General features: G+C 39.5%; 1 protein-coding gene across 2 annotated transcripts; it reads left to right on the forward strand.

Moving 5' to 3' along the window:
* Positions 1–2,947: 2,947 nt before the first annotated feature.
* On the forward strand, positions 2,948–18,804 carry CDC23 (cell division cycle 23). Of its 2 annotated transcripts, XM_043465413.1 has the most exons (16): positions 2,948–3,145; positions 3,231–3,303; positions 5,209–5,346; positions 6,668–6,710; positions 7,206–7,311; positions 7,408–7,540; positions 9,316–9,493; positions 9,577–9,674; positions 9,815–9,896; positions 14,252–14,405; positions 14,660–14,779; positions 15,410–15,485; positions 15,906–15,967; positions 17,342–17,420; positions 17,498–17,617; positions 17,819–18,804. In XM_043465413.1, the coding sequence occupies exons 1-16, from the start codon at positions 2,955–2,957 to the stop codon at positions 17,987–17,989; spliced, it is 1,824 nt and encodes a 607-aa protein (XP_043321348.1). In that variant the 5' UTR covers positions 2,948–2,954; the 3' UTR covers positions 17,990–18,804. The 2 variants fall into 2 exon arrangements, with proteins under 2 accessions (XP_043321348.1, XP_043321349.1); XM_043465414.1 differs by lacking the exon at positions 5,209–5,346.
* The last annotated feature ends 91 nt before the right edge of the window (positions 18,805–18,895 follow it).

An 18,895-nucleotide genomic window follows, 5' to 3' on the forward strand; every position in this document is an offset into this window, starting at 1 on the left:
TGGTCTGGCATTCCCATCTCTTCCAGAATTTTCCACAGTTAGTTGTGATCCACACAGTCAAAGGCTTTGGCATAGTCAATAAAGCAGAAGTAGATGTTTTTCTGGAACTCTCTTGCTTTTTCAATGATCCAGCGAATGTTGGCAATTTGATCTCTGGTTCCTTGGCCTTTTCTAAAACCAGCTTGAACATCTGGAAGTTCATGGTTCACGTATTGTTGAAGCCTGGCTTGGAGAATTTTAAGCATTACTTTAGTAGCGTGTGAGATGAGTGCAATGGTGTGGTAGTTTGAACATTCTTTGGCATTGCCTTTCTTTAGGATTGGAATGAAAACGCACCTTTTCCAGTCCTGTGGCCACTGCTGACTTTTCCAAATTTGCTGGCATATTGAGTGCAGCACTTTCACAGCATCATCTTTTAGGATTTGAAATAGCTCAACTGGAATTCCATCACCTCCACTAGCTTTGTTCGTAGTGATGCTTTCTAAGACCCACTTGTTTCACTTTCCAGGATGTCTGGCTCTAGCTGAGTGATCACACCATTGTGATCATCTGAGTCGCGAAGATCTTTTTTGTACAGTTCTTCTGTGTATTCTTGCCACCTCTTCTTAATATCTTCTGCTTCTGTTAGGTCCATACCATTTCTATCCTTTACTGAGCCCATCTTTGCATCAAATGTTCCCTTGGTATCTCTAATTTTCTTGAAGAGATCTCTAGTCTTTCCCATTCTATTGTTTTCCTCCACTTCTGTGCACTGATCATTGATAAAGGCTTTCTCATCTCTCCTTGCTATTCTTTGGAATTCTGGATTTAAATGGGTATATCTTTCCTTTTCTCCTTTGTTTTTCACTTCTCTTCTTTTCACAGCTATTTGTAAGGCCTCCTCAGACAGCCATTTTGCTTTTTTGCATTTCTTTTTCTTGGGGATGGTCTTGATCCCTGTCTCCTGTACAATGTCACAAACCTCCGTCCATAGTTCATCAGGCACTCTGTCTATCAGATCTAGTCCCTTAAATCTATTTCCCACTTGCACTGTATAATCATAAGGGATTTGATTTAGGAAATACTTGAATGGTCTAGTGGTTATCCCTGTTTTCTTCAATTTAAGTCTGAATTTGGCAATAAGGAGTTCATAGACTATGCCAAAGCTTTTGACTGTGTGGATCACAACAAACTGGAAAATTGTTAAGCTGATGGGAATACCAGGCCACCTTACCTGCCTCCTGAGAAATCTATGCAAGTCAAGAAGCAACAGTTGCAACCAGACATGGAACAACAGACTGGTTCCAAACTGGGAAAGGAGTACATCAAGGCTGTACATTGTCACCCTGCTTATTTGACTTATATGCAGAGTACATTATGTGAAATGCCAGACTGCATGAAGCATAAGCTGGAACAAGACTGGGAGAGAAATATTAATAACCTCAGATATGCAGATGATACCACCCTTAAGGTAGAAAGCAAAGAGGAACTAAAGAGTCTCTTGATGAAAGTGAAAGAGGAGAGGGAAAAAGCTATCTTAAAACTCAACATTCAAATAAACTAAGATCATGGCAATCGATCCTATCACTTCATGCAAATAGATGGGGAAACAATGGAAACAGTGAGACTTTATTTTCTTGGGCTCCAAAATCACTGCAGATGGTGACTGCAGTCATGAAATTCAAAGACACTTGCTTCTTGGAAGAAAAGCTATGACCAACTCAGCTGCTGCTGCTGCTGCTAAGTCGCTTCAGTCGTGTCCGACTCTGTGGGATCCCATAGACAGCAGCCCACCAGGCTCCTCTGTCCCTGGGATTCTCCAGGCAAGAATACTGGAGTGGGTTGCCATTTCCTTCTCCAAAGCATACATGCATGCTAAGTTGCTTCAGTCGTGTCCAACTCTATGCGACCCTATGGACAGCAGCCCACCAGGCTCCTCTGTCCACAGGATTCTCTAGGAAAGAATACTGGAGTGGGTTGCCATTTCCTTCTCCATGACCAACCCAAACAGCATATTAAAAAGCAGAGACATTACTTTGCCAACAAAGGTCCATCTAGTCAAAGCTATGGTTTTTCCAGTAGTCATGTATGGATGAGAGAGTTGGAATATGAAGAAAGCTGAGCGCCAAAGAATTGATACTTTTGAACCGTGGTGTTGGAGAAGACTCTTGAGAGTCCCTTGGACTGCAAAGGGATCAAACCAGTCCATCCTGAAGGAAATCAGTCCTGAATATTCATTGGAAGGAGTGATGTTGAAACTGAAACGCTATTTTGGCCACCCGATGTGGAGAACTGAGTCACTGGAAAAGATTCTGATGCTGGGAAAGATTGAAGGCAGAGGTAGAAGGGGAGGACAGAGGATGAGATGATTGGATGGTATCACCCACTTGAAGGACATGAGTTTGAGCAAGCTCCAGGGAGTTGGTGGACAGGGAAGTCTGGCATGCTGCAGTCCATGGGGTCGCAAAGAGTTGGACACGATTGAGGGACTGAACTGAATTGAAAGAGGAAGAACTCACCTGTGGCCATACATCTTGCTTCTTAAAAAAAAAAAAAAAATCTAGCGTATATCAGACATCCTTGCTAGACACCATACCTCACTGTCATTCAGCGGCAGAGAATCTGCCCAGGAAGTACACTCTGTCTTTAGTCCAATCACATCATCCTTAAGGTGCAGGGCAGGGCTCTCTCCCTTCTGCACACTCTTGCCCTCCCAAACCTAGTTTTCAGTTCACCTTTCCATTCACTCATTCCTCTCTGCCCCGCCCAGAAATCGTGGCTGTGCCCACTCTTTCTTGTTCTAACTTTCCCGGGGCCAGTAGTTCTTCGCCAATCGGAGACGTAATTGTCTCTTTTCTCCCGACCTCTTAGTGACTTTACGAGAAGGAAGGTTTCTGATTGGTTTTTCTGTAGCAAGAACCCGCCAATAACAGACAGACTTTTTTGGTTCAGAGGGTCAGGCAGTATTGTCGCTGATGATTGGTTGGGGTGGCCGAGACAGGAAAATGGCTGCGAGCTCCTCTATAGTGTCGGTGGCCGCGACGGCTTCCTCGGTGCCGGTCCTGCCATCCAGCTGCGATTTCTCAAATTTGCGGGAAATTAAAAAGCAGCTGCTACTTATCGCGGGCCTCACCCGGGAGCGGGGCCTCCTGCACAGTAGCAAGTGGTACGATGTCGGGATCCGAGGGGACCAGGGTTGGATCCTCGGCCTTGGGGGGCTTGGGCTGATTCAGTTTGTGTGGCTGTTCCAGGTCTGCGGAGTTGGCCTTCTCCCTCCCGGCATTGCTTCTGTCTGAACTGCAGCCGCCGCCGCCTATTACAGAGGTAACGACGTATTCACAGCGAGTGCTCCCCAGCATCAGAAGAGATGCTGAGTGCCCTGTCACCAGAGGGGAGCACAGTGTTTTATCAGGGATGTTTGTAGAGGGAGTTCAAGCCATTCACAGAGATGGATATTTTAAGCAATTTTATCTGTATGTGTTTGCTAAGCTTGGAAAGACTTGGTGCTCCAACTTAAGCTTTTGGAGGGATTAGTAAATAATGCTTGCTTAAGATTTCAGCCTTTTAGATTTTACAGTTCAACCTCGACAGTATTCATAAAGAGGAGAAGCATCAAAGGTTTTTACAACAGTGTGAAACCGATTTTGGATCCAGACGGTTCTGGGTTCAAATCTCAGCCATACTAGTGAGTTTTGACAATTTTTACTTAATTAACCTCCTGAGCCACAGTTTCCTCGTCAGTGAAATGCAGATAATAGTATTTACTTTATGGGGATACTGAGAGAGTTAAATGAGATTGAATACATTTTGTGTATGAGCTATAGTACATATGTTTACATAGTCTGTAGTCTGAGAGATTTTTGTCATAATCCATTTTGTTTTTCCTGAAGATGCCATTTGATTCCACTCTTCCTCCAACCACACACACACACACACTCTCTCTCTCTCTTAAAAAAAACAGTAAATATTCATTAATCCAAAAGGTACAGTGCATGACATATATACACTACCATGTGTAAAATATATAGCTAACAGGAAGACGCTGTATAACACAGGGAGCTCCACTCAGCACTCTGATAAATAGAGGGATGGTATGGGAGAGTGGGAAGGAGACTCAGAGGGAGGGGATATATGTATACTTACGGCTGATTCACTGATGTTGTACAACAGAAACTAACACAAAATTATAAAGTAATTATATTCCAGTAAAAAAAAAAAATACAAGTCACACAAAAAATGTATAATGCAAGTGAGAGAGGTGGAAGAAAAAATAAGCAAATGATGAATGTATGTGAAAAGGGCCACCAGAATCCTAAGCTTGAATGGCCACATTTAGGACATGTTCATCCAATGAAGAAAACATGAATATAATTTTGGTTCCAGTTTTGTGCTGGCAGTATTTGGGCAGGAGGGATGAAGAGAATGAAATTATTAAAAGTTTTAATCAACCTATCCCTAGAATTTGAGGAGATTGTATGTTTTTACCTCAAGCATGTATCATTCAATTCTTTTACATAGAGAATATAGCTGTGTCTTTTTTTTTTTTTATTAGTTGGAGGCTAATTACTTCACAACATTTCAGTGGGTTTTGTCATACATTGATATGAATCAGCCATAGATTTACACGTATTCCCCATCCCGATCCCCGCTCCCACCTCCCTCTCCACCCAATAGCTGTGTCTTTTGCTTTTACAGTACTAATGTGTCAAAACTTAAAGAACAAAAAATACAACTAATTCCACAATATATTGCATTCATGTGGACATTTAAAAGTCTGGAGAAGGAAAGGAATGTCAGATATTAATACTAGACATTTTTCATGACTTTTTTACTTTTTCCTCATATCATATGTGTATTATTGGCCCCGTTTTACAGATGAAGAAGTGAATACTCAGAGAAACTAAGTAAGTTCCCTACTAACATCTTGAATCCAGGAAGTCAAGGAGTCAGAATTTAAATCTGGGTGCCTAACACTAAAGCATATGCTACTTCCCACTACATTTGCAGAAACAATACAAATTTCTGAGTGCTAAAGTTCTTTCCCCAACTTTTTCTTTTGAAAGAATGTACTGTTACCTTACTTTATAAACTAATAAATAAGTATTGGGTTTTGGGGAGGAGGAAAATAATTATTGTTTCTTAAATCTTGAATTTAATAAATATGCTTCTTGGATTTGAACTTTTGTTATCCTGTTCTTAATCACCAACATAAGCTTGTCTCTTTTTTAGGAAGATGCCCAGGATATGGATGCTTACACCCTGGCCAAGGCCTACTTTGATGTTAAAGAGTATGATCGGGCAGCACATTTCTTGCATGGCTGCAATAGCAAGAAAGCCTATTTTCTGTACATGTATTCTAGATATCTGGTGAGGGCCCGTTTTAAGATGTCATTCTGTTATCAGTGAAGCATCCATGTTTAGAAGTCTCAGTAGAAAAAATTTCATCTTTAATAGTTTAGCAGTAGTCTACTTGGTGAATAGACTTTATAAATACTTAATAAAGAAGACATCAAAAGAAAAGTAAAAAGAATAATGGTATGAAAGAAAATATAAAAATATTGACCGTATTCATTATTGATAAAGGCAGGGGGCAGTAGACCGTCTATTTCAGGAGTAAAAGTTTATATAGTTTTGACATTGGTTGAAAATCACCTGTGGCTTTGGTTGTGGGGAGGTGAAACCCAGACCATGACATGTGTAGACTGCTGCTCTGGGCGTGTGTGCATGCTGTGTGTTCACATGCTGTTGTGTCTGACTGCGACCCCATGAACTGTAGCCTGCTAGGCCCCTCTGTCCATGGGATTACCCAGGCAAGAATACTGCAGTGGGTTGCCATTTCCTCCTCTAGGGGATCTTCCTGACCCAGGGATTGAACTCATGTCTCCTGCTGCTCTGGGCAGGTTATGTCAGTTTGAAATACTATGTCCAAATAATTCTTGAAGAAACTTCAAACTTCACTTGTCCAATAGAAATACTCAGTATGTGTACAGGGATGTATGTACAGAGCTGTTCATTGAAGTATTTTACGTAGTAGGCAAAAAAATTAAGAACCTAAATAACCATTAGTCAAGAAATTCATTGTTAATTTTTGCCTGAAGTTTTCTTTATAATAATGTTGTGAAATGACGATATTCTACTCCAGAACTCTCTTGAGAAGTAAATTCTACTCTAAGCAAGGCCCTGGGATTTCCCTGCTGGTCCAGTGGCTAAGACTCCCTGTTCCCCATGCAGGGGGCCTGGGTTCGATCCCTGGTCAAGGAACTAGATCCCTCATGCTACAACTAAGGGTTTGCATGCTGCAGCTAAAATCACACATGCCACAGCTAAAAAAAGATCCTGCATGCTGCAACTAAGACCTGCTGTAGCCAAATACATAAATACTTACTATTTTTTTTAAAGAGCATATTTTTCCCTTCACTTATTTATGTATTTATCTAGTGACAGTATGAACTCAAGGATACCTATTTTTTTTAATTGTTTATAATTCATTATTGTACTTTATCATTTTGGTACTCAAATTATTCCAGATTTAGCAGTGTGAGCGCCTAAATAGTTGTTTAAAATTAGTGACCAACAGTAGCTTTCATTTTGAACTTGGACCCTTTAGGTCAATTCAGGCTGCTAGTTTTAGAACAGGTTTCAGAATAAACTGAAAAAAAAGACCTACTTAACTGATTTTCTCTTACAGTCTGGAGAAAAGAAGAAGGATGATGAAACAGTGGATAGCTTAGGTATGAATTTCTTTCTCTTATCTTTTGGACTAAAGCAGAAGTTGCAGACTAATCCCTGTAGGATCCAGGCAGGTAATATAAGTGTGGGAAGTAGACTGAGGAGAAGTCTGCAGGCTGGAGAGCACAGCTGCCGCTGAGGGCTCCCTTGTGGGGATGTGGGCTTGGTTGTGTCAGAGGCTTTCCTCCCTTGGCCTTACCCTGTTCCCTGCAACCTGAACCTGGAAATTTAGATTTTTAGGTGAGGCTTCTGATATTTAAATATTGATAATTAAAATTTTAAAAACCTATGTGGACCTAACAGAGTATGACTGCAGACCCATTATCAGTTGCAGTTTCTATAATAAAATAAATGGACTGTGTAAGATGTCATCGGCCGTTGGTGAATGTTGGCTGGAAGTTCCAGTTGTAACTTTGGTTGACGCCAGAGGGAGTATCTGAGTCTGAAATAAAAAGCAGCAGTCTACCCTTCGGTCAGGAACTCTGTTTCTTTCCTAGGCCCTCTGGAGAAAGGTCAAGTGAAAAATGAGGCTCTTAGAGAATTGAGAGTGGAACTCAGCAAAAAACACCAGGCTCGGGAACTTGATGGCTTTGGCCTTTATCTGTAAGTGTTACAGTATAATTTGGAACTTCTGAGAGATATTCTTCTGAGTAGAGGGGAGATGTTATTAACTTCTGTGATCATTCCCTTCTTTTCTAGGTATGGTGTGGTGCTTCGAAAGCTGGACTTAGTGAAAGAGGCCATTGATGTGTTTGTGGAAGCTACTCATGTTTTGCCTTTGCACTGGGGAGCCTGGCTAGAACTCTGTAACTTGATTACTGACAAAGAGATGGTAAATTTGAGATGAGCTATATGAAAAATCTTTTGCTTCAACTCTTATGTAATTCTTTAATAGTCCAGTAGGGGGAGAAAAATTTTGCTAAACCTTTCATTATAGCTGCCTCTTTGCTCTCTCTCCTATGGTCTCTTTCACTGTTGGGATTTAGGTCTTTATTTGAAAGACTAATGTCTAGCTTTTGTTTGGTAGATGCTGTTGGATTTGCATCCAGTTGTGTTAAGACTGTCTTTATATTCATGCTTTCAGATTCAAGTTTTACTGTAACTTGTTTTACAGACTAAATGCTATTATAGTTTCCTAATTCCAAAGATGCTATAGGAGTGATTTCTCTTAAATCAAGAATTGTATTGAAAACATGTTTAATGTCTCTTCTGAACTGTCATAGGTCTCTGTTAAGATTTAGAAATGTGTTAATTAATGAAATAATGTATATGAAATTGCTTTCTTAACTGTAATTGTTTTATTAGCCATTGTTAGAGAACAATGTCTACAGAGTTGTCTACAGAGTTTATTTTGCTGTTCTTCAGTAGTTAATAGAAGCAACAACATACTTCCTTTTGTTGACTCTGAGGGACCAAGGGCTGGTTGATTTCCCTCAATAATGGCACATGCTACTAAATTTGAGTCTGAAATCTTAATCTTGGTTTACCTCTATTCACTTATCTCTAACTACCTACCAGACTTTCAATGAAAGTTTGTTTAGCTCTGAACTTAAAATATGTAAAACCACATTTCTCATCTTGCCTCCTCAGTTCTCTTTCTTCCTCTCAACCTGATGGACTCTCAGTTATATCACTACTTCTCAGAATGTACTGTCTTGATGCCTCAAAGTCATATTTTGTCTCTTCCCTTTTTCTCATCTCCCTTTAGTCAGTCACCAGACATTGCCATGGTTTTCTTCTTGTCTGCATCTTTTTCTCTTGGTTCCCTTTGCCATCTTGGTTATCATCTCACAGCTAGATTACTTAAAAGTAATAAATACTTTCTATCTAGCTTTCCTATTTTTGTACTTCCATTTCCAAGCTATCCTACATATTGTTTCCAAACTTATTCTTAAAGCACTCATGTCATCATGTCACTCTCTTAAGAAAAATTGCAGTATTTTCCCGTTGCATCCCATTTCTGGTTGTAGCATAGCACCCACTCTTAGTTCAGTCTTTTTTTTCCTACAGCTTCCCAACACATAGCCTCCCCTCAAACTGAACTAGTTGCCTCATACTGTTTACCTACACTCACGACTTTTTCCTCTGTTGTTACCCTTATCTAGAATGTTGTCTTTTTTTCTTCCTCACCCCTTTTCTATTCAGTTTCTACCCATCCTCCAAGACTCACCTCAAATCCTATCTTTTTGAAGCTAGACCATTCTTGCCTATTCCTCCTATTATGTTTGTGAGTCCTATTCACTTAATTGAACAGCATCTTAGGTGGTGCTAGTGCTAAGGAATCTGCCTATCAATGCAGGAGACATAAGAGATGTGGGTTTGATCCCTGGGTTGGGAAGATCCCCTGGAGGAGGAAATGGCAACCCACTCCAGTTTTCTTGTCTGGAGAATCCCATGGACAAAGGAGCCTGGTAGGCTGCAAACCATAGGGTTGCAGACTTCAACTCAACTGAAGCAACTGAATATACACACACACCTGTTCATTATTAGGTGCTCTAATAAAATTTTGGTGATAAATTCTTTTAGAAAATAAAGATAGTTCCTTGATGTTCATTTGGGAGAGAGGTCAAAGTATATTAAGTATGTCCCTCTCTCTCCTGCTGCCAGCTGAAGTTCCTGTCTTTGCCAGACACCTGGATGAAAGAGTTTTTTCTGGCCCATATATACACAGAGTTGCAATTGATAGAGGAGGCCCTGCAAAAGTATCAGAATCTCATTGATGTGGGCTTCTCTAAGAGCTCATATATTGTTTCCCAAATTGCAGTTGCCTATCACAATATCAGAGGTGAGTAAATAAGGATAACGAAGTACCATCAAATCCTGAAGGTAGCACTGTATTGTTTTTTGAACTCTGTCTTATTTCTGCAGATATTGACAAAGCCCTCTCTATTTTTAATGAGCTAAGGAAACAAGACCCTTACAGAATTGAAAACATGGACACATTCTCCAACCTTCTTTATGTCAGGGTGAGCTGCTTACATTGCTTAGACCTGATTAAGCTCTTTTGTGCTTTGATCTCCTGGGTTGGATTGTCACCTCGTAGCGTTAGATACAAGAAAAATAAGGGTTCCTTTTTCATGCTTAGATCATCTTTCTTTTCTTTCAGAGCATGAAATCTGAGTTGAGTTATCTGGCTCACAACCTCTGTGAGATTGATAAATATCGTGTAGAAACATGCTGTGTAATTGGTAAGAGTCACTATTTTTTTTCTTTCAAGATTTATCTTTAGTGTAAGTAATCCAAATAACAACAATATAAAAATGTCAAAAAATAGGAGGGGGCAGTTCTCTGGCAGTCCAGTGATTAGGACCCTGAGATTCCACTGCAGGGGGCATGGATTCAACCCCTGGTTAAAGAATTGGGATCCTGCCAAAAAAAAAGTGTCAAAGGTAAAAAAATTATATACAGTAGAATGTGAAGGATCACTGTAATCCCACTCACAAGACTGTTTGGTGGATGCAACTCCAGAATATTTTTCTGTGTAAATACTAAAAACAGTATATGTGTAAGTATGGTTATTTACAAAAATTGTGTCATCATATTAACTACTTTGTAATGAGCTTTTTTCTTTTAACCTAAAATATATCTTTTTCCATCTTTTCATGCTATTACATCTAGAGTTGTATTATTTATGATGGCTATGTAGTATTTTATTATATAGATGTGCCATTTTAAAATTTAATTATTTTCTATTGTATAAGTTGTGGACATGAGTTTGAGGAAACTCTGGGAGTTGGTGATGGACAGGGAGGCCTGGCGTGCTGCAATTCATGGGTTCGCAAAGAGTCGGACACGACTGAGCGTCTGAACTGAACTGAACTGAGCTGAACTTAAAACCAGTTAAAATCAAAGGAGACATACACTATGAAGAGTAATGCTTTAGGAGTTTCTGGATTTTTATTTTATTTATTTATTGTTTGGCCGTGCCACACAGTTTATGGGATCTTAGTTCCCCTAGCAGGGTTTAAAGCCAGGCCTTTGGCAGTGAGAGCAAGGAGTCCTAACCACTGGACTACCAGGAAATTCCCGTCTGTTTTTTAAAATAATTATTTGATTGGTAAGCTTTTTTTAAAAATTTATTTTTATTTTTGGTAAACTTCTTAATGAACTGTTTTTGTTTTCTCTTCAGTATATCTGTGCATGCGTGCATTCTCAGTTGTGTTTGACTCTTTGCAAACCCTTGAACTGTGGCCCACCAGGCTCCTTCATCCATTGTATTCTCTCAGCAAGAATACTGGAGTGGGTTGCCATTTCCTCCTCCAGGGAATCTTCCTGACTCAGGGATCAAACCGGCATCTCCTGCATTGCAGATAGATGCTTTACTGCTGAGCCATCCTGTCCTTTGCCCCCAGTATATCTGTAATGCCTGACAAAGTTCCTAACATATGGTCAATAAATGTTTGTTGAATTCAGCCACCTATTTTAAGAATAAGGAACATTAGATAAGATAAAAAGTATATTTCAGCTTCCATATTATAGCCAATTCAGAGGAAGTGAAAGGAGTAAAAAGGTTAGAGAGAGAAGAAACTTGAGGACCTGAAAGAGAATGAAACAATAGAGTGATAAATAGTGATGGCAAGAAACCTCTACTTATTTATTTCTTGCTTCTGATTTTATGTCTTGATGTGAGTTGAATGCTTCCTTTTGCATCTTTTCTGGAGTTCTAGTCTCTGACAGGCAGCTTTACACACACACACACACACACACACACACACACACACACATTACTGTGTAGCATGGTTAAGATTTGGACTCTGGAACCAAACTACCCAAGTTTAACTCTTGGTTTTGCTACTCACTAGCTGTGTGACAGTGGATTTAAATTCTCCTCATCCATAAAGGGATTTATCAGTAGAACCTTTTTCTATGTGTTTGTTTTAAGGATTAAGTAAATTAATACATACAAAGCACTTATAACAATGTTAAGTTGCCCAGCACATTGTAATTATACAATACATTGTAGCTGTTCCAACTGGTCAGAAAAGCTCATCTACTTAGTCTTTGCACAGAACTTGCCTATTCTGACTTACTTAGCATCTCTTTTGTCATCCCCACTGCTTTAGTAGCTAAAGCTTATACTCCTGCTACCACTGCTTCACTTCTGTTCTATTACAGAAGTTAACCCTTGGACAATCTGCTTAAAGTTTGATTATTTTTCTGTATCTGAGTCTGAGTCAGTGGCAGAAGCAAAGGTATCTTTGTATATATTAAAGACCTCTCATCTTTTTTCCTAGGTGATATCAACTTGAATAATCTTATGTGATACAGACAGTTGTTATAAATGATTTCTCCTGCATCAAACTGACAGCTGAATCTAGACAAATTTTTTTAAAAAAAGACAAACATATATAGAAATAGTATTACTTGTTTTTCACTAGAGTGGAATCATAAAGTTTCTCGCAATTTGCTTTTTCCATTTGACAGTTTATCATGGTCTCTGTAAATTAGTATATGTATATATCTGAATACATCCTTTTATTTAGTTTATGCACATACACTTTTTACATAAAGGAGATTTTTTTTCCCCCCTCACTGCACCCTTCATCCATTAAAATACTTGTGTTAGCATGTTCTGGTACCACATACCCATTGTTCTTGAACTAGTTCCATTAAATTATTTTGAAAAATGATCTGCATCATATACATACACATATATGTGGGGTTTGGGCTTCCCTGGTGGCACAGTGGTAAAGAATCTGCCCGCCAGTGCTGAAGAGGCAGGTTCAATCCTTGTGTGAGGAAGATTCCCTGGAGAAGGAAACGACAATCCACTCCAGTATTTTTGCCTGGGAAGTCCCAAGGATAGGGGAGCCTGGCGGGCTACTGTCCAATGGGTTGTAAAAGAGTCGAACGCGACTTAGTGACTAAACAGTGACAATGCAGGGTTTAATGGGCTGTTTGCTTACAAAAATAGGATCATATTGTACCCATTTCTCTGCATTTTACTTTTCTCATTCAACAATATCTCGTGAAAAATCATTCAGAAGTCTTGGTATATCTCTCATTTTTTTCTTCTTTTTAAAATAATTGAGGTATAGTTGATTTACAATATTTTATTGGTTTCAGGTATACAACTTAGCGAGTCTGTATCTTTTCTGTACAGATGGTCATATAATTTTTATTTTTCATTTTGTTAATGTGATATATATCACATTGATTAATTTGCAGGTATTGAACCATCCATGCATCCCTGGGGTGAATCCCACTTGATCATGATGTATGATCCTTTTAATGTATTATTGAGTTCAGTTTGCAAATACTTTGAGGACTTTTTCGTCTATGATCATTAGTGATATTGGCCTGTAATTTTCTTTTTTTTTGAGATGTCTTTGGTTTTGGTATCAAAGGTCATGCTGGCTTTGTGGAATGAGTTTGGAAATGTTCCTTCCTCTGTAATTTTTGGGAATAATTTGAAAAAAATAATTGTTAGCTTTTTTCTAAATGTTTGATAAAATTCATCTGTGAAGCCATCTGGTCCCAGACTTTTGTTTGTTGGGAGTTTTTTTTTTATTACTGATTCAGTTTTATTACTGGTAATTGGTCTGTTTATGTTTTCTATTCCTGTTTTAATTTTTGGAGATTATATATTTCTAGGAATATGTCCATTTCTTCTAGGTTGTCCATTTTATTGGTATATATTAAAGATAACTTTATTGAGGGATAATTTGTATACCATAAAATATACCCATTTTAAGTTTACAGTTCATTGAGCTTTTGCTGACTTACTCAGTTGTGTAACCATAGTCACAATCCAGTTTAGAAAATTCTATCAAACCCCAGAGTTTCCCTGAGTCTCCTTGCAGTCAGTCCTGCTCCCATTCCCAGCAGATCTGCCTTCTGAGTGTGCAGTTTTGCCTTTACTAGAAATTTTAAATGGAATCTTGGAATATTTAGTCTTATTATGTGGCTTTTTTCACAGAGCTGTTTTTTGAGGTTTGTCCATGTTATAGCATAGGTCAGTAGTTCTTTTTTTTTTTTTACTGCCGAGAAGTATTTCATTGTCTGGATATACACCACATATCATTTATGCGTTTACTAGTTGAGATAAGTCAGATGGCCTTTATTCCCTTTCTTCAAATAAAATTTTTAATAGAATCCTAAAATCTTTCATACACTCTTTTAAAGGCCAGTGATAATAGAACTTCCTTGATTCTTGTGGAAGAGAGGAGTTCAGAGTTCTACATTTTTAACCTTTCAGGTACTTTCTTAGCAACCTAGTAAGATAGTTGGAAAACTACCAATCTGAAGCATACTCTAGGAATACCTTACCCTTTATTAAGAAAATATATGTATAAATGCTGCTATCCAGAGGAAATAAACTGAAGAAAACCTTTGTGGTGGTATGAAACACTTTTTTAAAAAAAAACAGAATGTATGATAGATCAAATATATTTTCCAAGGAAATGATGATATTGCCTATACAATTTGGTTTTTCTGCAAGGACTTTGGGGGAATGAGTTCATGCCTACCCTGTGAAATGCTGCCTATTTTAGTGACTTATTTTAATCTTTCTAGTTGTTCACATACTTTTTTTTCCAATCAGGCAATTATTATAGTTTGCGTTCTCAACATGAGAAAGCAGCCTTGTATTTCCAGAGAGCCTTGAAATTGAATCCTCGGTATCTTGGGGCCTGGACGCTGATGGGACATGAGTACATGGAAATGAAGAATACGTCTGCTGCTATTCAGGCTTATAGGTAAGGTTTTAGTTGGAGGGTGAGGTGGAGCAGATTGTTGTGATTTTAGGAACTTCTGGGAAGATCACCTGGAGAAGGGAATGGCTTCCCACTTTAGTTTTCTTGCCCGTGGATAGAGGAGCCTGACAGGCTATAGTCTGTGGGGTCCAAAGAGAGTCAGACACATCTGAGCAACTAACACTTTTACTTTATTGAGTCTGCAAGTCGCTAACTTCGATTCTGCCTTCTTACCAGTTTTCTCTTCCATTTCTTAGGCATGCTATTGAGGTAAATAAGCGGGACTACAGAGCCTGGTATGGCCTTGGGCAGACCTATGAAATCCTTAAGATGCCATTTTATTGCCTTTATTATTATAGACGGGCCCACCAGCTTCGGTAAGTCTGACTACCACCTGATGATGTTTGTTGTGGGAAGGGCTGACACTTTTCTTTCTCTTTGGATAGCTACTGAAGAATCACAGTGAATAGTTTTAACTTTTGGAGACCTAAGTTTAAACATGCCATATGTTGTTTGGTCATTTTTATGTAGTGTATTCTACTAATATGTTAATAGCATAACTGTGGGGACTTCCCTGGTGGTCTGGTGGTCAAGAATCCGCCTTGTAATGCAGGGAATGTGGGTTAGATCTGTGGTTGGAGAACTAAGATCCCACATGCTGCGGAGCAGCTAAGCCCAAGTGCCACAACTACTGAGCCTGTGCATTACAACTAGAGTCCCTGCACTGCCATGAGAGATCCTGCGTGATGCGACGAAGACCCCCCCCATGCCGCAACTAAGACCCAAGGCAGCCAAATTAATTAATTAATTTAAAAAATAGTATAATTGTGAACATAAAATAATATAATTATACGAAGTATTGGATTAAAGCCCATTCCTTTCATGGATTTGAAACAGTTGTGGTAGTGGTTCCTTAAGGGAAGACTTCAGTTATCTTTTTTTTTTTTTTTTAACTTCAGTTATCTTTAAAGTCTTTGCTCAGGTTTCCTATTTCTCGTTCCTTACAGGCCCAATGATTCTCGTATGTTGGTTGCTTTGGGAGAATGTTATGAGAAACTTAATCAACTAGTGGAAGCCAAAAAGGTACCTGAAATTGGGTTCTGGAGAATTTATGTGGAAACCTAATGTTTGGATGAGGGGTTGAGCTATTGGTGCTTAAGTTTCCTTCATTCGTATCTGTCTACATAGGGAAGTCTGAATATTTATAGGCTCATTTGCCTGGAGAATCCCAGGGACAGGGGAGCCTGGTGGGCTGCCGTCTGTGGGGTTGCACAGAGTCGGACACGACTGAAGCGACTTAGCAGCAGTAGCAGCAGCAGTGTGTATAAAGCGAAGCAGGACTGACATAGTGGGAATGTTAGTATGTAGCCTAGACTTCAGGTCTAGTGAAAATGCTTTGTATTCTGTAAGTCTGAATTTCTGGGAGGATTGCAGGACCTGAGTGAGTCATGGCACATGGGGCAATGGTTGAAGTGACTGGTTTATTTATTTCTTTATTGACAGTGCTATTGGAGAGCTTATGCTGTGGGAGATGTGGAAAAGATGGCTCTGGTGAAACTGGCAAAGTGAGTGAAAGAGTGAAATGTTAGTTATATTTCTGTTGGCTTCTCTGGTAGGTGGATCCTGCATGTTCTCGAGCCTCTTATCCATCATCTACATGAATGAGGGGATGTTCAGTTCAGTTGCTCAGTCGTGTCCGAATCTTTCCTCCCTGTCCATCACCAACTCCTGGAGTTTCCTCAAACTCATGTCCATCGAGTCGGTGGTGCCATCAAACCATCTCATCCTCTGTCGTCCCCTTCTCATCCCACCGTTAATCTTTCCCAGCATCAGAGTCTTTTCAAATGTGTCAGTTCTCATCAGGTGGCCAAAGTATTGGAGTTTCAGCTTCAGCATCAGTTCTTCCAATGAATATTCAGGACTGGTTTCCTTTAGGATTGACTGGCTGGATCTCCTTGCTGTCCAAGGGACTCTCAAGAGTCTTCTCCAACACTACAGTTCAAAAGCATCAATTCTTTGGTGCTCAACTTTCCTTATGGTCCAACTCTCACATCCATACATGACTACTGGAAAAACCATAGCTCTGACTAGACGTTGTTGGCAAAGTAATGTCTCTGCTTTTTAATATGCTGTCTAGGTTGGTCATAACTTCTTCCAAGGAGCAAGCATCTTTTAATTTCATGGCTGCAGTCACCATCTGCAGTGATTTTGGAGCCCCCAAAAATAAAGTCTGTCACTGTTTCCACTGTTTCCCCATCTATTTGCCATGAAGTGATGGGATCAGGTGCCATGATCTTAGTTTTCTGAATGTTGAGTTTTAAGCCAAACTCAGGGATGTAATACAGTATCATACAGTAGATCAGTATGAATACTGATCTGGAAACTTAGTCATCTTGACTCAAGAGAATGCTAGTACTTTTTGAAGGGGAATTGTTTTCCCATTTGGAAAATTCAAGAACTAATTGAAAGAAATGGAAATTTTATGTGAGAGCAGTCTAGAGAAACTAATTTAGGTATCAGTCTCCTTCTAACCCCCAGGAAAAGACAGAATAACTCAGAAATGATAGGGAAAGAGGTTCTTAAATGCAATTTCATTCCTACTAGTTATTTTCTGGATTCTTACAAAAAATCTGAATTGCTTGCTATCTTTTTGACCTTACTCGGTATTACCAGGCAATTTTAGCAATGGTATGTTATCCAGCTTAAGTATTTACTAACTTTCCCTCCCTCACCAGAAGCAGAATGATTTGAAGCTTTGATGAAGAAACTGTCACTTCTGGGCACTATTATTATTCTGTGTCCCACTGTGTCATTTATGTCAAAATTTGTGCTTGTCTACATATTGTCATTTTGTGATGTTACTTGTGTGCTTTTACTTTTTTTTATTGCTAGCTTGCTTTGCAATATGATTTGTACCTAACGACCAATTTCTTTTGTAGGCTTCATGAACAGTTGACCGAGTCAGAACAGGCAGCCCAGTGTTACATCAAGTATATCCAAGATATCTATTCATGTGGGGTATGTGTCATTAGCATGAGAATTGGGTTGCTGATCTTATTATCATCACCTCAGTCATCCCTGCTCTCCTTATCTAGGAAATAGTGGAACACTTGGAGGAGAGCACTGCTTTCCGCTATCTGGCCCAATACTATTTTAAGTGTAAGCTGTGGGATGAAGCTTCAGCTTGTGCTCAGAAGTGTTGTGCATTCAATGATGTAAGTATCAGTACTTTAGTGAAAGACTTGGATTTTAAGTTTGAGGACATGACTTTACTGTGATCTGGGGGTGGAAGGCGGTTAAAAGGGTGAGTGGAGAGGCTACCTTGTTCTGAGAAACTTTATAAGTCAGTATTTTAGAACTTGTTTTTGACAATAACTTTGGATATATTTTGATACATTTGCTTGACCTTGTTTCAGACCCGGGAAGAAGGTAAGGCCTTGCTCAGGCAAATCCTACAGCTTCGGAACCAAGGCGAGACTCCCTCCACTGAGATACCTGCACCCTTTTTCCTTCCTGCTTCACTGTCTGCTAACAACACTCCCACACGCAGAGTTTCTCCACTCAACCTGTCTTCAGTCACACCATAGTTGGCTTCTTTCAAACCAGAAAATTGCCAGACCCATATTAAGCCTTATCTCCATGTAAAAAACAGCCACATCTATTTTTCCAAGGACCTTATTTTTGTTTGTACAACTCCTTGGGGACAGTTTATAGAATCACCTTCAGAGTAGACTGACAGAAGAATCCTGGCAGGAACAGATACTGTCTTTTGCCAGTTTGAAGCACTTCTGTCTCCCTTCTGTTCAGAGTGGCTACAGATCTTGGCCTTTTTCCCAGGTCTTTTAGCACCCCACAAAACATGCCTTTAACAGCACTTTAGCACAGGCAAGTCTACAGGAACAAAGTTTAAATGCTGCTGGGAGTGAGAGATTTCTTTAGAAAGGCAAGGAAGAAAGCCTGCCACGTTACCCTCTGCTGACAGTAGGGCACTGGATACCCTAGGAAGGTCAGGGCACTGGATAGACATGACTCATCATTCTTTGATGTGCTAAGCATGACTACTCTGATATCAGAGATTAGTTTTAATGGAGTCAAGCTGTACTTTTGTTCTCACTAGGAAGACATTCTTCCAAAACATGACTTTGGGGTGTCTCCTAGAAACTTTCAAATTGGAAGTAACAAGTAGAGTTGAACAAAGGGGCAAAAGGACTCACTGAGTGTGGAACTGATGGCCCCTACTACGGGGAAAAGATGTCTAGAGTTAGCTATACCCCTACTAAAGCAGAGCAAGGAGACAGGATTACAGAGTTTCACAGATATTTGGGTGTGATAACTTTTGTGACTATACAGATAAGAATAAACCCTTCAAGTCAGTCTGTTTTAATAAATATTTTTGACATAATTGTTTGTGTCTCTTCCCCCCACCCCATCTCCAGCAGAATGATTTTTTCCTAACCTTCACCTGTTAGACAAGGTAAAAGGAATCATTTTTG

The sequence above is a fragment of the Cervus canadensis genome, chromosome 4 (genome assembly GCF_019320065.1).
Source record: "Cervus canadensis isolate Bull #8, Minnesota chromosome 4, ASM1932006v1, whole genome shotgun sequence".
Taxonomy (NCBI): Eukaryota; Metazoa; Chordata; class Mammalia; order Artiodactyla; family Cervidae; genus Cervus; species Cervus canadensis.

Coding starts and splice junctions, on each gene's coding strand:
- CDC23 (XM_043465413.1), top strand. CDS start 2,955: ATGATTGGTTGGGGTGGCCGAGACAGGAAAATGGCTGCGAGCTCCTCT. Junction 5,347..6,667: donor ACATGTATTCTAGATATCTG/GTGAGGGCCCGT, acceptor TTTCTCTTACAG/TCTGGAGAAAAGAAGAAGGA. Junction 6,711..7,205: donor TGAAACAGTGGATAGCTTAG/GTATGAATTTCT, acceptor TTTCTTTCCTAG/GCCCTCTGGAGAAAGGTCAA.